The sequence below is a fragment of the Vombatus ursinus genome, unplaced genomic scaffold, assembly GCF_900497805.2.
Source record: "Vombatus ursinus unplaced genomic scaffold, bare-nosed wombat genome assembly UNPS02014810.1, whole genome shotgun sequence".
NCBI classification, from domain to species: domain Eukaryota; kingdom Metazoa; phylum Chordata; class Mammalia; order Diprotodontia; family Vombatidae; genus Vombatus; species Vombatus ursinus.
Genome location: NW_020954588.1, coordinates 6,860,040 through 6,878,881, shown reverse-complemented (window position 1 = coordinate 6,878,881; position 18,842 = coordinate 6,860,040). Strand labels below are relative to the sequence as shown.

The window sequence follows — 18,842 nt, the reverse complement described above, 5'->3', positions numbered from 1 at the left end:
TTTTTTGTTCTCTCACTGCGGTGGCCTTACATTATCTTCCCTGGGAACATAAAATTGTCTTATTATCTAATATTTATATAAGGCTTTAAAATATATGTGAATATGTATACACACACATATAAAAGCTCATTCCATCCTTATGACAACCTTCTAAGACAGGGGCTACCCACCTTCTACAGATCAGGGAAGAACAGATTTAGTGACTTGCCATGGGGTCAAAACTAGTCAAGCCTCAGAAGCTGGATTAACGTTGCGGTCTTAAATCTCAAGTAGAGTAGGGTTTTCCCTATGCCAGATCTCTTCCCGTTTCTGCCCACTACCCTGTAAACCATATGTTGACTAACAATGAACAAAAATAATGGCAAAGTCAGCAAAGGCCCCAAAAGATGTCTTCTGTGATGGATCCCCTGTGGATAATCAGGTCAACAAGAGACAGGAATCAGGCAAGGTGAGAGCACAGGTCCTACTGGATAGAATCCTGTCGAACTCCACGTCTGCTCCTATTTAAAAGGCTTAAGGAACTTGGGGAGAGGGAGGAATGGGAGAAGGGACTGTAGTGTGAGTGGAGAAGACTTTCTACTTATTTATTTATTCCACTCTTAAAACAGGCTTCTGTAAAAATTCACACAAGCACTCTGTACCACAACAACCTAACGTGGAAAGCAAGAATAGCGAAGAAAAAACTTTTACTTAATCTACAATCTACTTTCCTTCTAACAACACAATATGCTTTGCATACTAGGTGTCTAATAATAATTTTGTGAGATAAACATTTTCTTTAATTTTAATGCCTTATGGATACTTTTAAGTGACTGTTACTCTCCCTCCCCGCCAAGGTTCATGAAATAGTTAAGCAAAAGCAACCAAACAAAGCCACGACATCCACCATGAATGGCAGTACATTCAGCACTTCACTGCCTACCCCTTTCCCCTCACCACTTAAGCAGTGAAATGGTTTCCTTACCAGGTCTCTGGATCTGATAAGTTTTTTTTCCCCCTTTAAATAACTGATCACCATGCAAATGGTGCTCTTGGTTTTGTTTTCTTGCCCCAGAATCAGTTCTTAAATGTCTCCCCAAGTTTCTCTGAATTTCTTATAGTTGTTTCTTACAGTGCAATAATATTAAATTGTTCAGCGAGCCAATGGGCACCACCTTTTTTGCTACCACAAAGCGTGGCTCTGAATATTTTGGTACCTAGTTTTCCTTGGAATAACTGCTCAGACAGGATCAAAGGGTCCCACATTTCTATTATGTTTCCCAGAAGCAGTTCACAGTCCTACCCATAATCTATAGCTTTATCCCCAACCAGCCATTGCTGGGCTACTGCAGAACCGTGAGTTACGGCTGTTCCGCCGTCACCGACCAGGAGAACCGAGTTCAACAACATCCACAAAGTTGAAATCACTTTTCAAAAACTAAATTAAAACCAGGTCACTTGAAGCAATAGTCAAGTAACAAAAATTCTAGTACAATAAACCAAGTGTGGATATTGACCCTGGGAGTTCACCCTAATAGGATTCTAAACAACTGTCTTCCATATTCTGTGGTGATTCATTTTTAACTTTTTATGCCTGCAAACTAAGCACCATAATTCTTTTTTGGCCAAAACTGACATCAGGATAAACAAACATCAAAACTTCATATGCCAATTTCTCCTCTCCCATCATTCTCACTTCTGACACTCTCTTCTGACCCTTGTTAAGGATCTGGGGGAGAACTCATTATCATTTAATAAAACTGTTAATACGCCTCTGCCCAACATGCTTTGGGGTCTGGTTTGGTGTAAGTACTATTATAAGGGTCTGATGTAGGGTAGGCAACGAGGGAATGGCATGTGAAACAGGTTAATGTTACGGGAAATGAGTAACACAAAAGTTGAAAAAAGTGATTCCTCTAATATTCAAATAAATATGGTAACCTAAAAAATCAGAAATGAAAAACCAAACACTGCAAAGATAAAAAAGCAAACAGCAACTAACTCAATTACACCCACGTATGGAACATACACAACAGTTAAGAAAAACATCCGAAGACTTGTTGTAACTGATAGATAATAAATGCAAACTTGCACATCTATAGTTTACTATCTGTTCAAAGAAAGGAAAGGTGCAGATAGACGTTTTTGCCATGGAACAGTTACAGGGAACTATGCTCACCAAAAATCACTTCACCTTTACAAGTGGGGTCAGAAAAAATTCAAAGCCTTTCCCAATACATCACACATTCAAGAAGGGCGTTAGTGGATAAGCAGGATGAATCAGAAGAGTAACAGGGCAGCCAAACATGGATGGAATCTTACCCTGGGCTCAAAAGGGCACGCGTCTAAGATCAGGGAGATGGTGGTTCTGCTGTCCTCTACCCTGGTGAGACATCTAGAATCCTGTTTCAGTTCTGGTGATGAGCTAGAACCATCTAGGAGTACAATCAAGACGGTGAAGGTCTCCATCAGGGGTGGAGAACCTGTGGCCTGGAGGCCCTGGATACCTTTTGACTCAGAGATCCCCTTCCTGAGCAGTTACCTCCAGGAGACCATGGATAAGAGCAAAATCCCCATATGCATCAAAATATGTATAGGAGTACTTTTTGGGATGAAGAATTGGACACAAAGCAGATGTCATTGATTAGGAATGGTTAAACAAATTATGGCACATGAATGTAATAGAACGTTCCTGAGCTGTAAGAAACAAACTGTGTGATGAATACAGAGAAACATGGAAAGACCTAGATGTAGAAAATGAACTTAACACTTGAGCTTTTAAAAAAAACTAATTTCAAATACAATACAGGAGACATGGTTAGATAGCAGTTTGCCTTAAAAAGATCAACAATTTAATTTACTGACTCATTTTTCCATTCTAAAATCTCATTTTCATCATAATTTTAAAAATTTGTCCTTTTGATATTAGGTATGTAAAAATGGAAACAATAACAACTTTAAAATCAAAAGCAATTTCTATAAGAGATTCATAAATAATCATCATCTTGAATCTAGAACTACTAGGAAAATCCCCAAATAAGCATACCCTACTTTAGAACTGTGTTTATTGTTTTATTTGTGTGGTCCCAAAATACTATTTTAAAAAACACAGTACTAGTCATGATGAATGGAATTCCTGGAAGAAACACTGTAGAGGTTTGATGGGATTTTATTTAAGATTTTTGAAATCAATATTCACTAATAATATTGGTCTATATAGCTATCCTTCTGGCAGGGTGCTTTTTTTCCCCCTCAATTTTTGAGAATAATTTGCGTAGCATTAGTATTAATTGTTCTTTACAAGTTGGAAATAATTCTCTTGTGAATCCATCAGGTGAAGAAGGAGGTTTTTTCTTTGGTCATTCCTTTACAACAGGTTCTTCCTTTTCTTGAGATTGGATTAAGATCTCTGTTGGGTCTTCTGTTACTTTGTATTTGTGAAGGTTTGAAGATATTCATTGATTTCTTTAATGTTCTCAATTTTGTTAGCCTATGGTTGTGTAGGGTAGGGTCTCAATTCTTTTCATTTCTTTTGGTTTAGTTGTGATTTCTCCTGGTTCATTTGCTTTTTTGTTGATTTTATTTTCTGCCCTCTTTCTTTTAATCACATTGGTTTATCCATTTTAATAGTCTTTTCAAAGAAAAGCCTTTTGTTTTGTGTGTCATTTCTATAGTTGTTTTGAGGTGGTACCTAGTTTATCTATTTCTCCCCTAATTTTTAAATGTCTCCTCTTTGTAGTTATTTTAGGTTTGTTTATTTGCTTTCTAATTTTCTTAAAACGCATATTTAGTTCATTAGTCCACTCTTTCTATTTTGTTAACGTATATTTGTAGGGATGATTTTTCAGAATGCTTTAGCTGCATCCCAGAAATTCTGGTATTGTGTCATCACCATCACTTTTTTCACAGAATTATTTGTTTTGGTGAGTTGTTCTTTCTCTGTTATCTAGGATTTCATTGTTAAGGCTCCATTTATCTTTTCTTTCTGGTCTCTGAACTGATTACTACTTTTATTGCACTATATTATTTCTTTCCTTTTAGATTTTTTTTTTTTTTGCTATCTCTAAGCCCTAATACATGGCCAATTTTTGTATATGTTCCAATGTTGCTGAGAAACACATATTTTTTCAGTAAACCTATTTAAAAGACACTGAGTCTTCTAGCTCTTGTTTCTCCTGAAATTTGTTCTATTTTCCTTTTTCTTTACCTTTTTGTTGGCTTTGTTTAAAACTGACAAAGGGATATTCTGAGGATGACACTTTTAAGAACATTACGGTATTTACCTTTATTTGCTATGCTTGTATCCTGACTTAGTCAAAATCAAGATCTTCTATTAAATACTTTAATAACAAAAAGCTAATATTAGGTCATAGCCAAAATAGAATCAGAAAGAAGAGATAAGCTATCTGTTGGGTTTATAATACTTGTTTGGTTTTCTCCACTTAAAAGATTCATTGCTATGCCACTATAAAAAGACAAAAAGCGCATTAATTTCTAAAATATGGAAATATATGAAAAAACTGCAGGAATTCTACCAGCATCTTTGAATGGAATCCAAAACAGCCACTGGAGGAGGGTTATTTGTCAATATCTGACCAATCCAAGCCTAATTATTTAAGATGGGAACAAATCTCAGCCTTCCTCTAAACTTGAGTCTAAAAAGATATTCTAATGCAAGGATTTAGTTGATCCATGACTTCAAACAATCGCTACCTCTACATCAGCATTTTAATTAAAATAATATAGATTGTTGCAAAAGTAATGAATCAAGGGTTTTTATATTTAGAGTTACAAAAGACTTCAGAGACCATGGAATCGAATCTCTTTTACACATCGAGAAACTGAAGCCCAGACAGACTGACTACACTTGTTCAAGCTTAAGGCAGCATTTGAACCCAAATCCTCTCTATCTCACGCCAGGTTCACTGGGCTTTTTCTATTAAATGAGTGAGTAACGGTGCATAGCTTCAACTTGATGTCACAGAATTTCAGAGTCAGAAGGTCTCTGAGGCTAACTGAACCCACACCTCAACAAAAATCCCTTCCACAGCATTACGGGAAGATCACTCCTAGGAAGGAGTTTCTCTAGATCTTTTCTATTCCTATTCCCACTGCAACGTCTGGCCAGCACCACGCTATCTTCTTCCCACCAGAACCTGCCCCTTCTCCTCCTCATGTCTCTCTCGGGCATCCTTCCAGTCATCCGGTTTGACGTCCGCCACCCCCTATCCATCAAGTCAGGGGCCAAGCCTTTGATTCTCTCCCCTATATTTCCCTTGGGTACAGTCCTCATGGCTTCTTCTCTCTTCACAATCAGGCTCCAACTCACCTTTTCCAGTCTTATTTCAAATTACAATTGCTTCTATAATGCTTGTTTTGAAAATGCCAATTTGTTCTAAAGTGACAGATATATTAGAGAACATTTTGGGCATAAGAATTTCCTGAGTGCTTAGGTCTGATTTTTGTCTGAAAAAACAGTTTGAATGCAGAAAACTGTGCCGCTTGTCAATAATTCACAAGCTGTAGCCCTTCTGGTGCCCACTTTCACAAGCACACTTTAGGTCTTTTTCACTGTAAACTAGTTTATTTATTGTATATCTCCCGGGGTGTGGTAGAAGCTGTGGGCAGAGGAGGGCTGGTCTGGACCCAGGACCCCCTTCCTCCCAGCCCCACAGCCTCAGAGCTTTAGACCACTAAGGTTGCCCTCTTGCCCTTAAGCCGCCATTTTGCCAGCCTGGGCCCTATAGGAACTGGGCCTGAGACCAGGCTGTTGCCATTATTTACTGGAGTACTTTATTTCTTAATCATTTAACATAGATAAAAATGGGCTATCATTTTTTAAAGTTCCCATCACATTCCTATCCAAAGGGGATTAAAAAACAATGAAGCTGAGAATGAAGGTGATCAACAGTATAAACTCTGCAATGGGCCAGGTCTGTATTTACAATGTGGAAAAGACTGTCTTTTCAGATACTGCTAAGGAGTGTGCTTCCTGGCCATTACGCTCATCACCACATTACATGGATGTTTGATCATTACAAGGCACTTTTTTCTCACAAGGCTGAGAGTCAGCTGTAGGGAAACCCAAGCATTAATTAGTTAATTAAGCCAGCAGACCCAGTGCTCTCTCCACTAGACTCTATTGGCTGCCTACTGGGAGGTTGGATGAGATGATCTCAAAGATCTCCGTCAGCTCTCCAATGCCATAAAAACGGTGTTATTCCAAAATAGATGTCTGGCCCCCCGAACACTGCCAGTAGATTCCCAACGAACACACTAAATCTCAAATGCCATGTGAAGTGTTCTCTCATAAATAATGGGATGTTACTGATAGAATGGAGGTGCCCACATTCACCATTGACCTTCACTGGGAGGAAGGCAAGTCTCGTATGCACCTAACAGTGCATGTGTCCTGTAAAGTTCTGTTAGCAGGTTATAGGATTTCCAGGACAAAGGATGACATGAAAGCCCGCTCACAGCCATGTGACACTGGAGCCAGGCATCCAGGACAGGTGGAATGGGATGGCCCAAGCAGAGCACCGACAGAGGCACCTCACAGAAGGAAAGCAGGGGATTCAGAGGAAAAGACACCCCAAGAGAGCTGCATTAAAAGAAAAGCTGAGTCTGAAACACATGTGGACAATGACTGACCCAGATGACTGGAGCCAACTGTCAAGTCCACAAAAATCATGAGATGACATGTTACAATCTCCCCCTGCCAATTGTGAGTCCCACCCACTCTGGGCTCTGGTATACTCTCCTACAAAAGAGGGGTGAAACAAGATGACGCTAAGGTCCTGTCCAACTCTGTAAGGATTGGGAAGCACGGCAGGTGGGATTGGAATCCGTTGTCTTCAGCAATGCTGAAAACAGCAATCAACAATCAGGAAGGAAATCTAGGTTTAAATCTGTATTCATTAACCTCTCTGAACATTAGTTCTCTCATCCCTAAAATGGAGTTGGATTAGACCCCAAGTCCAGCCCTCAAACCGTGTGATTCTATTTCATACATTGTCCAATAAATGCTACTTGTCACCGATATGATTTAGACGTAGATCACGTGGCATGGGTGCTTTAGCGCACAGTTGTAGTTAGTTCAGCTTTCCAAAACTGGCATGTGTCCCCTAAGCAAGTACTGGAGATGCTGCTACTTGGAAAGGGGACAAGCCAAAAAATGCTAACACTACAGACAGTAAGTGATGACCGTTCATTGGTGAGACTAGCTGGGCAATCCCTTGGGAGATCCTGGGCATGGAGCCCCGCTCTTCTCTCCTTCAACTCCATTTGCTTTTTACTTTTTACCCAACCCACCAGAGAATGGAATGGGGGGAGAGGAGTGCAGGTGAAGCCCCACTTTTAGCAATGGACTGAACAGGCAGCAAACGTCATTAAAGTAAGAGTTTGGATTTCTTGTTGTGTGCTGGAACTGCATTAAAACCTGACAGCTACAGAAACAAAAAACCTTGTCATTATGACTCAGTTATTAATATGAATATACCATAAAATTAAGTGTCCTACATGGCTCCCAACAATCTCAAGTGCAGCCAAACCAGATTAAAATGTAATTGGGAAGTATTTAAAAATAAATAAAAATACAATAAAACATAGTTAATATTACTTCAAAAGTAAATCCATATGCAGCCTGCAAGGAATCTTATGTTCATTTATAAAAATATGTTATTTTAATAATAGAAAATATTTGATATGTCTAATAATTTTAATACTTTAATATTAAAATAACTCAATTTAAATATGTGCACATACACACACACGCACAGAAGCGTGTGTGTGTGTGTGTGTGTGTGTGTGTGATGGCACGATTTAGTGGGTCCCATTGCTATTTGAGTTTTACACCACTACTGTAAAGCACACCCAAAAAAAGTGTCATTGTTTCAATTGAGATGTTTGAAAGTGATTTTAAAGATCTCCATATAAAATCAATATTGGCAAAATACACAGAATTAGTTGTTCAAACTTTTAAGAACTGCTCCAATTAGGTGTGATAGATAACATTTTATACCTTAGCTTTGTCCACTGGTGGACAACAATTATCATTTTCACGCGTACGCTTACTACTGAAGTCCTTTTGCACTTACTACGTGCCAGGCACCGTGCTTTATAATTCTTCTCGTTTTTTCCTCACAACAGGTAAATGCTATTATTAACTCCCTTTTACAGTTGAGGAAACTGAGCATACAGAGTTGAAGGGACCTGCCCAGGGTCACACAGCTGGAATCTAAGGCCACATCTGAACTCGGCTCTTCCTGACTTCAAGCCCAGCATTCTATTCACTGTGCCATCTACCAGCCTAATGACAGACAAATTTCTGGAACTTAGTACCTCTACTTCCTCATCAGTCATCAAACATTAAGTGCCTACCATTCAAACGACACTAAGAACCTGGGTTACAAAGACAAAAGGGAACTAGCCCCTACCCTCAGAAAGCTTACATTCCAATGGCAAAGATAATGTGTGTGTGTGTGTGTGTTTGATATAAGTATACAGGGAGCTAGGGATCAGAAAAAGCTTCCTTTGGAAGGTGGAAGGTGGCCCTGGAATCTTGAAGGAAGTCAGGGATTCAATGAGGCACAGATGCAGAAGAGTAAGTACAGGCCAGTGTGGCTGTATGGAAGAAACGTAGCTCTAAATCCCAACCAGAGGAGTTTCTCTGGTTCCAGAAGTAAGAAGGAGCCACTGGACCTTACAGAATGAATGGGGAGAGGGGATGGGAGACGTTCAGACTGGATGGAGGGGGCGGGGGGCTGGAGGAAGACAAAACAGACAAATAGGCAACTGTAAGAGCGGGAAAAGTGAGAGACAGAGAGAGAGAGGTAGTGTCCACCTAAGCAGTGAGGAAAGGGACCTGGGCCAGAGATGCTGGGGAGATCTGGCAGCTGAATACAGCATCAGTGAGAGGAGGGAAGGTGCTTTCAAAGTTGCCATGGTTACCAAGCTGGGTGAATGGACAGAGGATGGGGACTTCAACAGAAACAGGCAAGCGTGTGGGAAAAGGATGGGTCTGGGGGAAATAATGAGTTCTAATTTTGGATATGGCAAGTTTAAGATGCATATGGGACATCCAATTCAGGAAGTGCTATAGCCAGCTCATAATGAGGTGCTGAGAACTCAGGAGACCCTAGAGTTGTGTGTGTATGAGAAGTCATCAGTGTAGATCACTGAACCCGAGGGAGCCAAGGAGGTGACACATGGGAAATTTTAACATTTTTTACGTTATGAAGACAGGCCAGGCCAGAGATGTGGACTGCACACAAAGTTGGTGGTAGTAACATGGATGATAAATTACTGAAGGAGACTGAGGAGTGATAAGGCAGGTGGGTAGGGAAACTATAATGAGTGTCATGAAAATACAGTAGAAGTGGAGACAGCTTTTCAAGGTGTTGGGGCTGAAAAATCAAAGAAAGGTCTAAGCTAACAGCTGGCAGGTACGTAGGGGAATGGGGGGGAGACTTGGATGTGCATGCAGACAGCAGGGACGAGAAACAAGCAGATCTGGAGAGAGTGATGATTGAGGGAGGAAGGAATAAAAGTTGGGGCAACCATGGGAGAGGATGAGGACAAGCATACACGTAGAAGTACTGGCCTTGGTGAGGGCCACCTCTTTATCAATCATTGATTCAGCTCCTTATAGTCCCAAAAGAAATTCCTCACCAATAGCCAGCTTCCTAATCGCCAAATCCAGTGGCTTGTTTCTGATTTCTTCAGCATAACACTATTGACTACCCACTGCTATCTTCTTGATAATGTCCTGGTTTCCAAGACACAGCTGTCCCCCACATGGTTCTCTATACCCTCTTCCATGGCTTTAATGACCACTTTTATATAGAGAACTCCCAGGTCTGAATTTCCAACCCTTTACTACCAACCAACCTTCCCAACTGGCTACTGGACGTCCATCCTGACTGTCTTATCGGCACCTCAAGCTCAGTAAGTCCAAAAAAAACCTCATTATTTTTCCCAAAACCCTTTTTCCCTCCAAGCTTCCTTATTTCTAGAAATAGCACCACTATTCTTCTAATCAACTAGGCTAATAATAATAATAATGATAATAGCTAGCATTTATATAGTGCTTTCTTTAGCATTTGCAAAATGTCATACAACTGTCATCTCATTTTATCCTTACAACAACCCAAGGAGATAGGTACAATTACTATCCCCACTTTAAAGATGAGGAAAGTGAGGCAGAGAGAGGTTAAGTGGCTCACCCAGGCTCCTGAGTGCCTGAGGCAGAATTTGAATTCAGGTCTTTCTGACTCCAGGTCCAGCACTCTCTCCACTTCACCACCTCCTGCCTTAGAAAGCTAAATACTTTAACTCTGGCCTCTCACCAATTAATCTTTCAGACATCAAATCCAATAGGTTCTAAAATGTTTCACGACCCCATTTCAAGCAAAGTATCTCCACACCAGTTTCCCCCTCTGTTGTCTCCCTTCATTCTAATTCCATACAATTTCAAACTGCAAGATTAATTTTGCTAAGGATGGAGATTTCAAACTTTAACACGTCTGAAACCAAACTCATCTTTGCTGTAAACCTCCCTTCCTCATTTCTCTCTGGCAGCACCGCCATGCTTCTCCCTGTTCTAAATGCTGGTGACAGTCAATTTTATCTCTGCAATATCTCTCGGATTATTCCCATCACTGCTACTTCTCTACTTACCTCTAAATTGCGACTCTGTCCTGGACTATTTTAATAGCCTAAACAATTTCAGGCACGGAGCTCGTAAACTACTGCCAAATTAATATTCCAAGTGCTCAATTCTGAACACTTCACCCCACGTCGAAACCGCATTGAGTTCCTCTTGCCTTTCAGACTCCTCGGCTGTCATTTAGGGTTCTTGCACACAGTAGGTACTTACTGAGTTTGCTAAATTAAATGTGCCTGGGGATAAACTGGAGATGACCAGCACCGTGATTTAAAGGGAAAATCAGTACTCTCTTGGAAAAGATGAAGGCCACACCCCAAAGTCCTAGGCCAAAAAAAAATTAGTAAACACAAGCCCAATGATGTTATACTTCTTTATTCAGCACAAGGAAGATGTGAATGCAGCAAGATGGAAAAAGAAACAGTGAAAGTGATTTGGAGAGTTTTGGATTTGTAAAGAAAGCCAGAGGCTAAATTTGGGGGAACAAAAGAGAAAGTTAAAGGAAAACAATTCAAACTAAAGGAGCAAGAGGTCAATCTGGAAGGGGAAAGGACTGAGGAGAAAAAGGTCGAAAGACAAGGTGAGGTAAATGATATAAATTAGCAAAAAAAAAAAAAAAAAAAAAATTAGAGGTTAGGGAGAGAAGAAAAGAGAAGCCGGGTGGAACTGGCAAGCTTTTGCTGAGATCAGGGAAAGGAAGCTGGGTGTGGCTGTAAAACTAGGAGGTAATCTGAGTGTAAAGGGATGCGAGTGAAAGACTAGGTTGAGGATTTCAAAGAGCAGGGCACTCTGCATGTGTTTGGAGGTCTGCCACAGTCAACAAAACCAAGTCACTTGTGTTCAAAGCTCCACCACCTAGAAGTAAGTGAGCTCAAGGAACTGTCCACTCTACCAATGATCTGGGATAATGACGTGTACCTAAAAACACTTCAAGGTTGGGGGAAAAAACCCAACAAAGTCTCTGAAGTGTCAAAAGGGTCACAAAAGTGACCCTTGGGGGTAGTTTCTGGAGTCGGGTGGGATGGGGGGTTGCATGATACACTTGGAACTCAAAGATAAATTGGAAGCTCTTCCTGAAGAGCTGAGGGAGGGAAGGAGGGTAAGATTACACTTAGCTGGGTGCTCGGAGTAAGGTGCAACTGCTGCTTGTCCTCCTAAGGCTGAAATCCCTAAGCGTGACCAGGTAAGAAACCACCCAGGAAGGTGATTCCTCTTTTCAGAGAAGAGACGAGTAGTGGTAGTTAGTGACTATACAGAGAGAGAGGGTTGTACTCTTCCCAGGGCAGGCATGGAGGTGAGATGTAACAGAGAACCTCCTAAATCCTGTCAAAAAGGAGGCCCCTCACCTACTGCTGGCACAAGCTCCCAGAGAGCTGTCTTTGCATCCCCATAGCTCAGTGCAGAGCACATAACGGGCACTCCATACTGGCTACTTTCTTAGCGCCTGCAAACACACCCATGTCTCCTTCATCCTAAACCCCCCTTAGCCGAGGTCTCCTACCATGCTGGTCACCATCCTAGAATCTCTCCTCCCTTTGCAGGCTAACCGACCTGAGAAGGTGGTCTACAATCAGGGTCTTCACTCCCTTAACTCACTGCAGTCTGGCTTCATTATTCAACTGAAACTACTCTGCAAAGTTACAGCGATCTCTTAATTGCCAGATCTACTGGCTTTTCTCAGTTCTCAGCCTTCTTGATCTCTGTGCAGCCTGGCTCTCCTGGTTTTCCTGCCTGACACATCCTTCTCAGTCTCCTTTGCAGCACACCTTCACTCAGATCATCCCCCAACCTTCGGTGCTCCCCAAGGCTCTGTCTGGGGTCTTCTTGTTCTTTCCCCCCCTACACTATTTCCCTTGGTGGACTCATTAACGCCCATGGATTCAATTACCATCTCAATGCTGATGATTCTCAAATATACTTGACCATTCCTAACCTCCAGGCTCCATCTCCAATTGCCTCCTGAACATTTGATATCTTGCAGACATCTTAAACTCAATGTGTCCAAAATGGAACTTGTTCATCTTTCCTCTTTCAGCCCTCTCCTGTTCCTATTAATAGCACCATCACACTCCCAGTCACCCAGGATCACAACTTAGGTGCCATCCTCAACTTCTTACTCTTTCTCACCTGCCACAGCCAATCTGTTGTCAAGTCCAGGAGGCGCCACCTTTGCAACATCTTTCACATAGACCCTCTTCTCTCACCACTACCCTAGTGCAAGCCATTATCACTTCACGCCGAGATCATTATAGTAGTCTACTTGTTGGCAAAGGGCCTCAAGTCTTTTCCCCTTACAATCCATCCTGTACTCAGCCGTTAAATTTATCACCATACCATGTCACCCTCCCATTCAATAAAGTCCAGTGGCTCCCCATCACCTCTAGGATCAAAGAAAAAAAATCCTATTTAGCATTCAAAACTCTTCACAGCCTGCCTCCTACCTCCGCCGGGCACCTTTGCAATGTTCTTTCACCTGGATCCATTCCATATGCTACACAACCCAGTGCCAATGGACTGCTCCCACAAGGTACCCCATCTCCTGATGCTGTGCCTTTGCACTGGCTTGACCCCCATGCCTGAAATTCTCTCTCTTCTCATCTCTGCCTGCTGACGTCTTTCAAGTCCCAGCTAAAATCCCACCTTCTTCCAAAAAGAAGCCTTTTCCAGTTCCATTAGTGCTAGAGACTTCCCTCTGTGATTATCTCCAATTTGCCCCACGTATATCTTGCTTACACATAGTGGTTTGCAAGTCGTCTCACTCATTAGATTGTGACTGCCTCAAAAGTAGGGGCTGTTTTTCCTTTGTTTTTGTCTGTCTTTGTATCACCAGCACAGAGCAGACATTTATTAAATGCTTATCAATTTGTTGCTTGAGACTGGATTCAGTGATTCCTATGCGTACAAATGATACCATGGGAACCTAGCAGAGACTGGGAAAGACTATAAAGTCTCGGACAACATGATGAACTACTTCACCAGGGCCTAGGTGGTACTTCTATCACTGCTGGCTACTGGAGGTATGGGACGAAGAGAAATTCTGATTGGGAAAGTGAGTATCTGGTAAAAGAGACTATCTGAGAAGGAGATTTGGACTTCTGAAATACAATTGAAGAATAGGGGAATGACCTGGCTGAGGGAGTCCTAAACCAAGGCTGATAAACATGCACTTAACCAAGCATCTTGTAAATCTAATCAAAGGGGCTACAAAGTAGAAAGGGGAGGGTGGGAGAAAACTGCCTCTACATTTATATTTCTATTTCTCTCTGAAACTAGATCCCATAGACAGAGTGGCTATAATGTAGGAAAGGCAGCCTGAAGTTCATAGGAGACAGAAACCCAAGAAAGGATCCAGTAGTAAAACCCATGGCCTCACACATCCATGGTTGAGTCAATAAGCAAGCAGAGGTCCAAATGAAAAGAGGCAAACTTGACTTCATAGATACATGTTATTGAGACTTGATGGAATGAGAACCATGACTGGAATGTGACTCTGGCTAAGTAGACCTTAGACAAAAGAAATAAGATGGGACAAATGGGACAAATGACTCTATAATAACCAAGATTCAAATCCTTCATCCACTGTGGCTCATCTATCCCACAAAACTGGAGAGGTGCTCCTGACGGTAGCCTTCTTTCTGTTTCCAGGATGGGTCAGTTCTCTGTCCCCGTGCACATGGACAACTGTGGATGGAAGAGATCTTAGAGAACACCAGGTCCAACCTTCCTATTACATGGAAGGGAATCCATAATGAGTGGGGGAGGGGGGTTGTGACTTGCCTATGACCATGGCACTAACCAATAGCAAATCCCAACAAGAACCCAGTTCTTCTGAAAGAATATCCCCAGCTCTTCCTATTATATCACACTGCCCCAATTGTGCAGTTGTGCCTGATCTTCTACAAACAACAAAAAGATCTTATGCATGCTAGTAGGCTCTATCAAATGAAATTTATGATTTTCTAGTTCTTTAAAAACAGGATTGCTGTGGGAGTGACCGGGTAGCTTTGTAAGTGTCCATATGTGAAGAAATCCAGAAACCAGGCTTTTTTCTGCTAGGAGGAGTGGGGAGCACTTGGGCAATCCCTTGTTAAGGGAGGGAAAACAGAATGGTACTTACTAATGCTTACTTTGTGCCAGGCACTGTGCTAAGCATTTGGAGATATTAAGAAAAAGCAAAAATAGTCCCTGCCCTCAAGGAGCTTAGAGTCTAAGGGAGAATTAAGACTCTGACAGCATACTACAGACGACTTGGACAGAAAGAGAAAACAGACAAAACATCTGTGAAACATCACAAGCCTGGCACAGAAGCATGAGGAGAGGAGTGAGCCCTCTTTCTCCGCCAAAAGCAGGAAAAGCTATTAACTTCTTAACTTGTCTTAACAATTTCATCCTTCAAGAAGTGGAAGAACAGCAAAGGGAAATTCTATTGCAGTTCTGATTCTTACTATCAGGAACCGGCTACTGGGACGGAAATGATGAAAACCTCGGCGAAAAGACACCAAAGTTGGGAAGACCAACATGAATTCCAGATTTGGGGAAGAGCAGGTTTCTCTGGATGAGTTTGGAGGAAGGAGAGAAGGATGCCATGAAGGATGCTCATCTGAGGGTAGCATTTTAATTCTACCACGGAAGTCAGTCTGGAAGGAATCAGAAACAGTTAAGGATGAAATTCAGAATGTACAGGGAAGCTATTTTGAAAAGGAGGAAAGTGGGAGCAGTGTGAAGGCTACAACACTGACGTTCAGAGAACTCATTAGCACACTTTAACTTTTTTTTTTTTTTTTTTGGTGAGGCAATCGGGGTTAAGTGACTTGCCCAGGGTCACACAGCTAGTAAGTGTCAAGTGTTTGGTCTGAGGCCGGATTTGAACTCAGGTCCTCCTGACTTCAGGGCTGGTGAGCACACTTTAACTTTTAAAAGACATGTACAGACAATGGAACGGGCCACAAAAGATGAATACAAAAGCACGTCACTGGAAGAGTATCACGGGGAGAGCTGAGGTGAAGAATGGGCTTAGAAAAGCTAAAGGACAATAAAAAACAAAAGGAGGGCTTTAAAAAAAAGTTATACTGGGGAAAATAGCAGGATCTGAGAAGAGGTAGAACCACAGCTGGGGGTGACCAGGATGATAACTGACAAGACGGCAGAAATGTTTGATCCGGATTATGCTTCTGTTTCCTCTGCCAAGACCTCAATACAACACTGGAAAGGTCAAAACAAAGATAAATAATAAAGAACTGATACTCAATATACATGAGGAGGTGGTGAGAATATATCAAGTGGTTGCTGATGAATCAAGGCACCAGGCCCCTGTGGTTCGGTGTCCCATTTCTCAGCAGTAGCGATGGGAGGCGACTGTGCTCACCTTCTCTGGGGCTCAGTTTCTCCATCTAGTACATGATAAGTCTCTGAGGGAGTTGATGAATGTTCTTTTTCAGTCTAAATATAAGTAAGTCCTTTATTTTCAGAAAAGCCTATTTCAAGGCAGGAACTACAGCATTTTATAACAGCAGCTGAGGCCTGAGACTGAGTGACCTGGCCATGACCAAGTAGCTAATAAACGGAGACTCTGAACCCAGGTCTTTTGACTTCAACTCTAATGTTCCTTCCACTGTATACGCTGTCTCTCTCTGAAGACCTACTATGTGCAAGGCCAACTGCTTGAGGGGACAGAGAGGGCAGGTTTAACCAAGACCCTTGAAAGGTAGGACTACATACAGAAAGCCGGGTCTTTCTGACTCAGTTAACACTAATTTACTATCTTCAAACTTTTCTGAAACTTCAGCCAATGTTCTACACTCTAGGAAGTTAACTCTGCATGTACAAAACATAAAATGAAACAAGCCCATAAAGTCCTGACTATGGATGCCGGCAGTCTGGGATTGAGTCCTGACTCTGATAGTAACTGGCTGGGCCAAGTTGGCAAGTCATCTTCCCTCAGTTTCCCCATTGATTAAATGAGGGTGGATTGGACTAGAGGATCTGTAAAATCCCTTCCCACCTCCAAGGAGCTGTGAAAGTGACATTTAATCTTTGACATCTTAAAAAGAGGTTTTCCAGCAAAGACCTTCCAGCAAATAGCCTTCGGTGGAGAGGATTCTTATTTAGGTGTGGGATAGTCATCTCCCTTTCCACTTTTAGTGGAAGACAGCACTCACTGCTTCTTGGGGCCATTTCCAGTCCTCCTGATCTCAGGGGGTTGAAGAGTGAGGCTGGTGTCTTTGCATAGCTCTCCCTCACTCAAATCCAATTCACTTGCAAGTCATGGCATCACCTTGATGTCACGGTCCTCTTAGAGAATGAAGGACAAAACATCACCACTGCTTCTTAGCCAGCTATAAACACGTCTACAAAGACCGCTGAATGTTTAAATCTGTTAAAATTATATGTGCACTCTACAGATATAGATACAGTGGGGAGGGGGGGAACCTTGCTTAAACAGAAAACCAGAATCTTATCTAATTAGATGCTGAAAAGGTACTTTTTAAAACCTGAGTCTAAGAGCAAAGAAGATTTTTAACCGCCAGGAACCCTGAGGTTTTCCTTGGAAGAGAGTTCCCAGCGAACCCAACGCCTGTCATCCAAAGGGGAGGAACGTTTTTAAGTGTCCTGTAACTCCCAAAGCCAGCCTCCTTAGTATACAATGTGCTTCTGTGATGATTTCACCACGGCATTCATTCTACCCACACACTTAAAACACACACTTCTTGCTGGGTTGGGATGCCAATGAAGAAGTCACAAGACACCGACGGCAGTGGAAATTTCCTCTCCCCCACCCCGTGGGGCAGGGTCTGATTTCCCCGAATCGCTCCGAGGGCTGTTGGCACCCGAGCCCAGGACCTCTGCGCGGAGGCCGGCACAAAAGCGGCCAGCCGGGGGCGAGCCCCCTGCCATGCCCGGCTCCCCGGGAACCAGAAGGGGCTCGTCCGACTCCCGGCGGAGGGGCCCGCCTCGGGGGGAGCCAGAGTCCTGCCCGAGCCGCCTTCTCACTGAGCCGGCACCGGGACTGCGGAAACACGTGTGCCCCCTTTTCCACGCGGGGGAGCGAGCCCGGCCCGGAGTAACGGAAGGAAAGCCCGGCGCGGGCAGCGGAGGGGCGGAGGGAACTTCCCGGGCCTAGGAAGCCGGGCCCTCCCGGCAGACAGACAGCGGCACATGGGCCCTCCGCCCCGGCCGGCCCCACGCGGACTCCCCCTCCACGCCAGCGCGGCCAAATGAATGGGAGCCGGGCTGGGGCGGCTCCTCCTCCCCGCGCCCTCCCCGCTGTCAGCTTCTATTTTTAGCCGTGAATGTAGCGGGTCCGGAGCTGCCCGGGTGCGGGGGTCCGGCGGGGGGCGGCGGGAGGAAGAAAGGAAGGAAGGGAGGGAGGGAGCGAGGGCGGAGAAAGCGCGACGGGCGCACACTCTCCCGGGCCGCCCCCGGGGCCCCGCTCCGCGCCGGCCGCCCCCGGCCCAAACCGCCGCCCCGGCCCCCCGGCCCGCACTCACCCCAGCTCTCCGCCGTCCGCCCCAAGATCTCGCCGCTTCCCGGGTTGTAGATGAAGCGCTTCCACTCGCCCAGAGTCTGTTCGAAAGGTTTCTTCTCGTCCTTGGTCATGATGGGCACGCGTGGGGAGGGGAGAGGTCCGTGTCAGAGCGTGGGCTGTGAGTGCGAGTGGTTGTGAGTGCGTGTGAGTGGGGCTGCGGGGGAGCGGGGGAAGGGGGTGCGTGAGGGGGGAGACTCGGAGCGGAGGTGGAGGAAGGGGCGGGGGAAGGAGGAGGAGGAGGAGGGAGCGAGGGGGGAGCCGGCGAGGAAGGTCGAGGAGCGGCCGGCAGCGGTGGGCGCAGCAGGAGGCAGGGAGGGAGGGACAGGGAGGGAACTCACACGCTCACACACCCGGAGAGAGTGAGAGGGAGGGAGGGAGGGAGGACCGAGGCCGCCGCACTTCCTCGCCGCAACGCGCACTCGAGCCGACTGAGCCGGAGCCCGAGCGGGGGCCACCGCTCGGCCAGCCGGGCTCTGACGTCGGCGCCCGCGCCAACCAATCGGAGGCGGAGGCTAGGGCGCGAGCGCCGCCACCGCCGCCGCCGCCGCCTACCGTCCGCGAGACGCATCGTTGCGGGAGGCGGGCTGGCGCTTGCCCCGACTACGGGGGCGGGGCGCCTCCGCCCGCGCGCACGCCCAGGACAACCCCCCCCTTCTGCCTTCCCCCCTTTCCTTC

At 44.3% G+C, this 18,842-nt stretch overlaps 1 protein-coding gene across 2 annotated transcripts in view; it reads right to left on the bottom strand.

The window, feature by feature from the left end:
* Positions 1-18,585, bottom strand: part of ATP1B3 (ATPase Na+/K+ transporting subunit beta 3) — a 35,301-nt gene extending 16,716 nt beyond the window's left edge. Inside the window, exons 1-2 of one of the 2 annotated variants that reach the window (XM_027875982.1) lie at positions 18,506-18,585; positions 18,130-18,283 (exon numbers count right to left, since the gene is read on the bottom strand). In XM_027875982.1, coding sequence (XP_027731783.1) covers positions 18,130-18,238 — 109 coding nt within the window. In that variant the 5' untranslated portion in view covers positions 18,239-18,283; positions 18,506-18,585. The remainder of the gene's footprint in view (positions 1-18,129; positions 18,284-18,505) is intronic. The other variant, XM_027875983.1, reaches the window with a different exon arrangement.
* Positions 18,586-18,842: the final 257 nt, after the last annotated feature.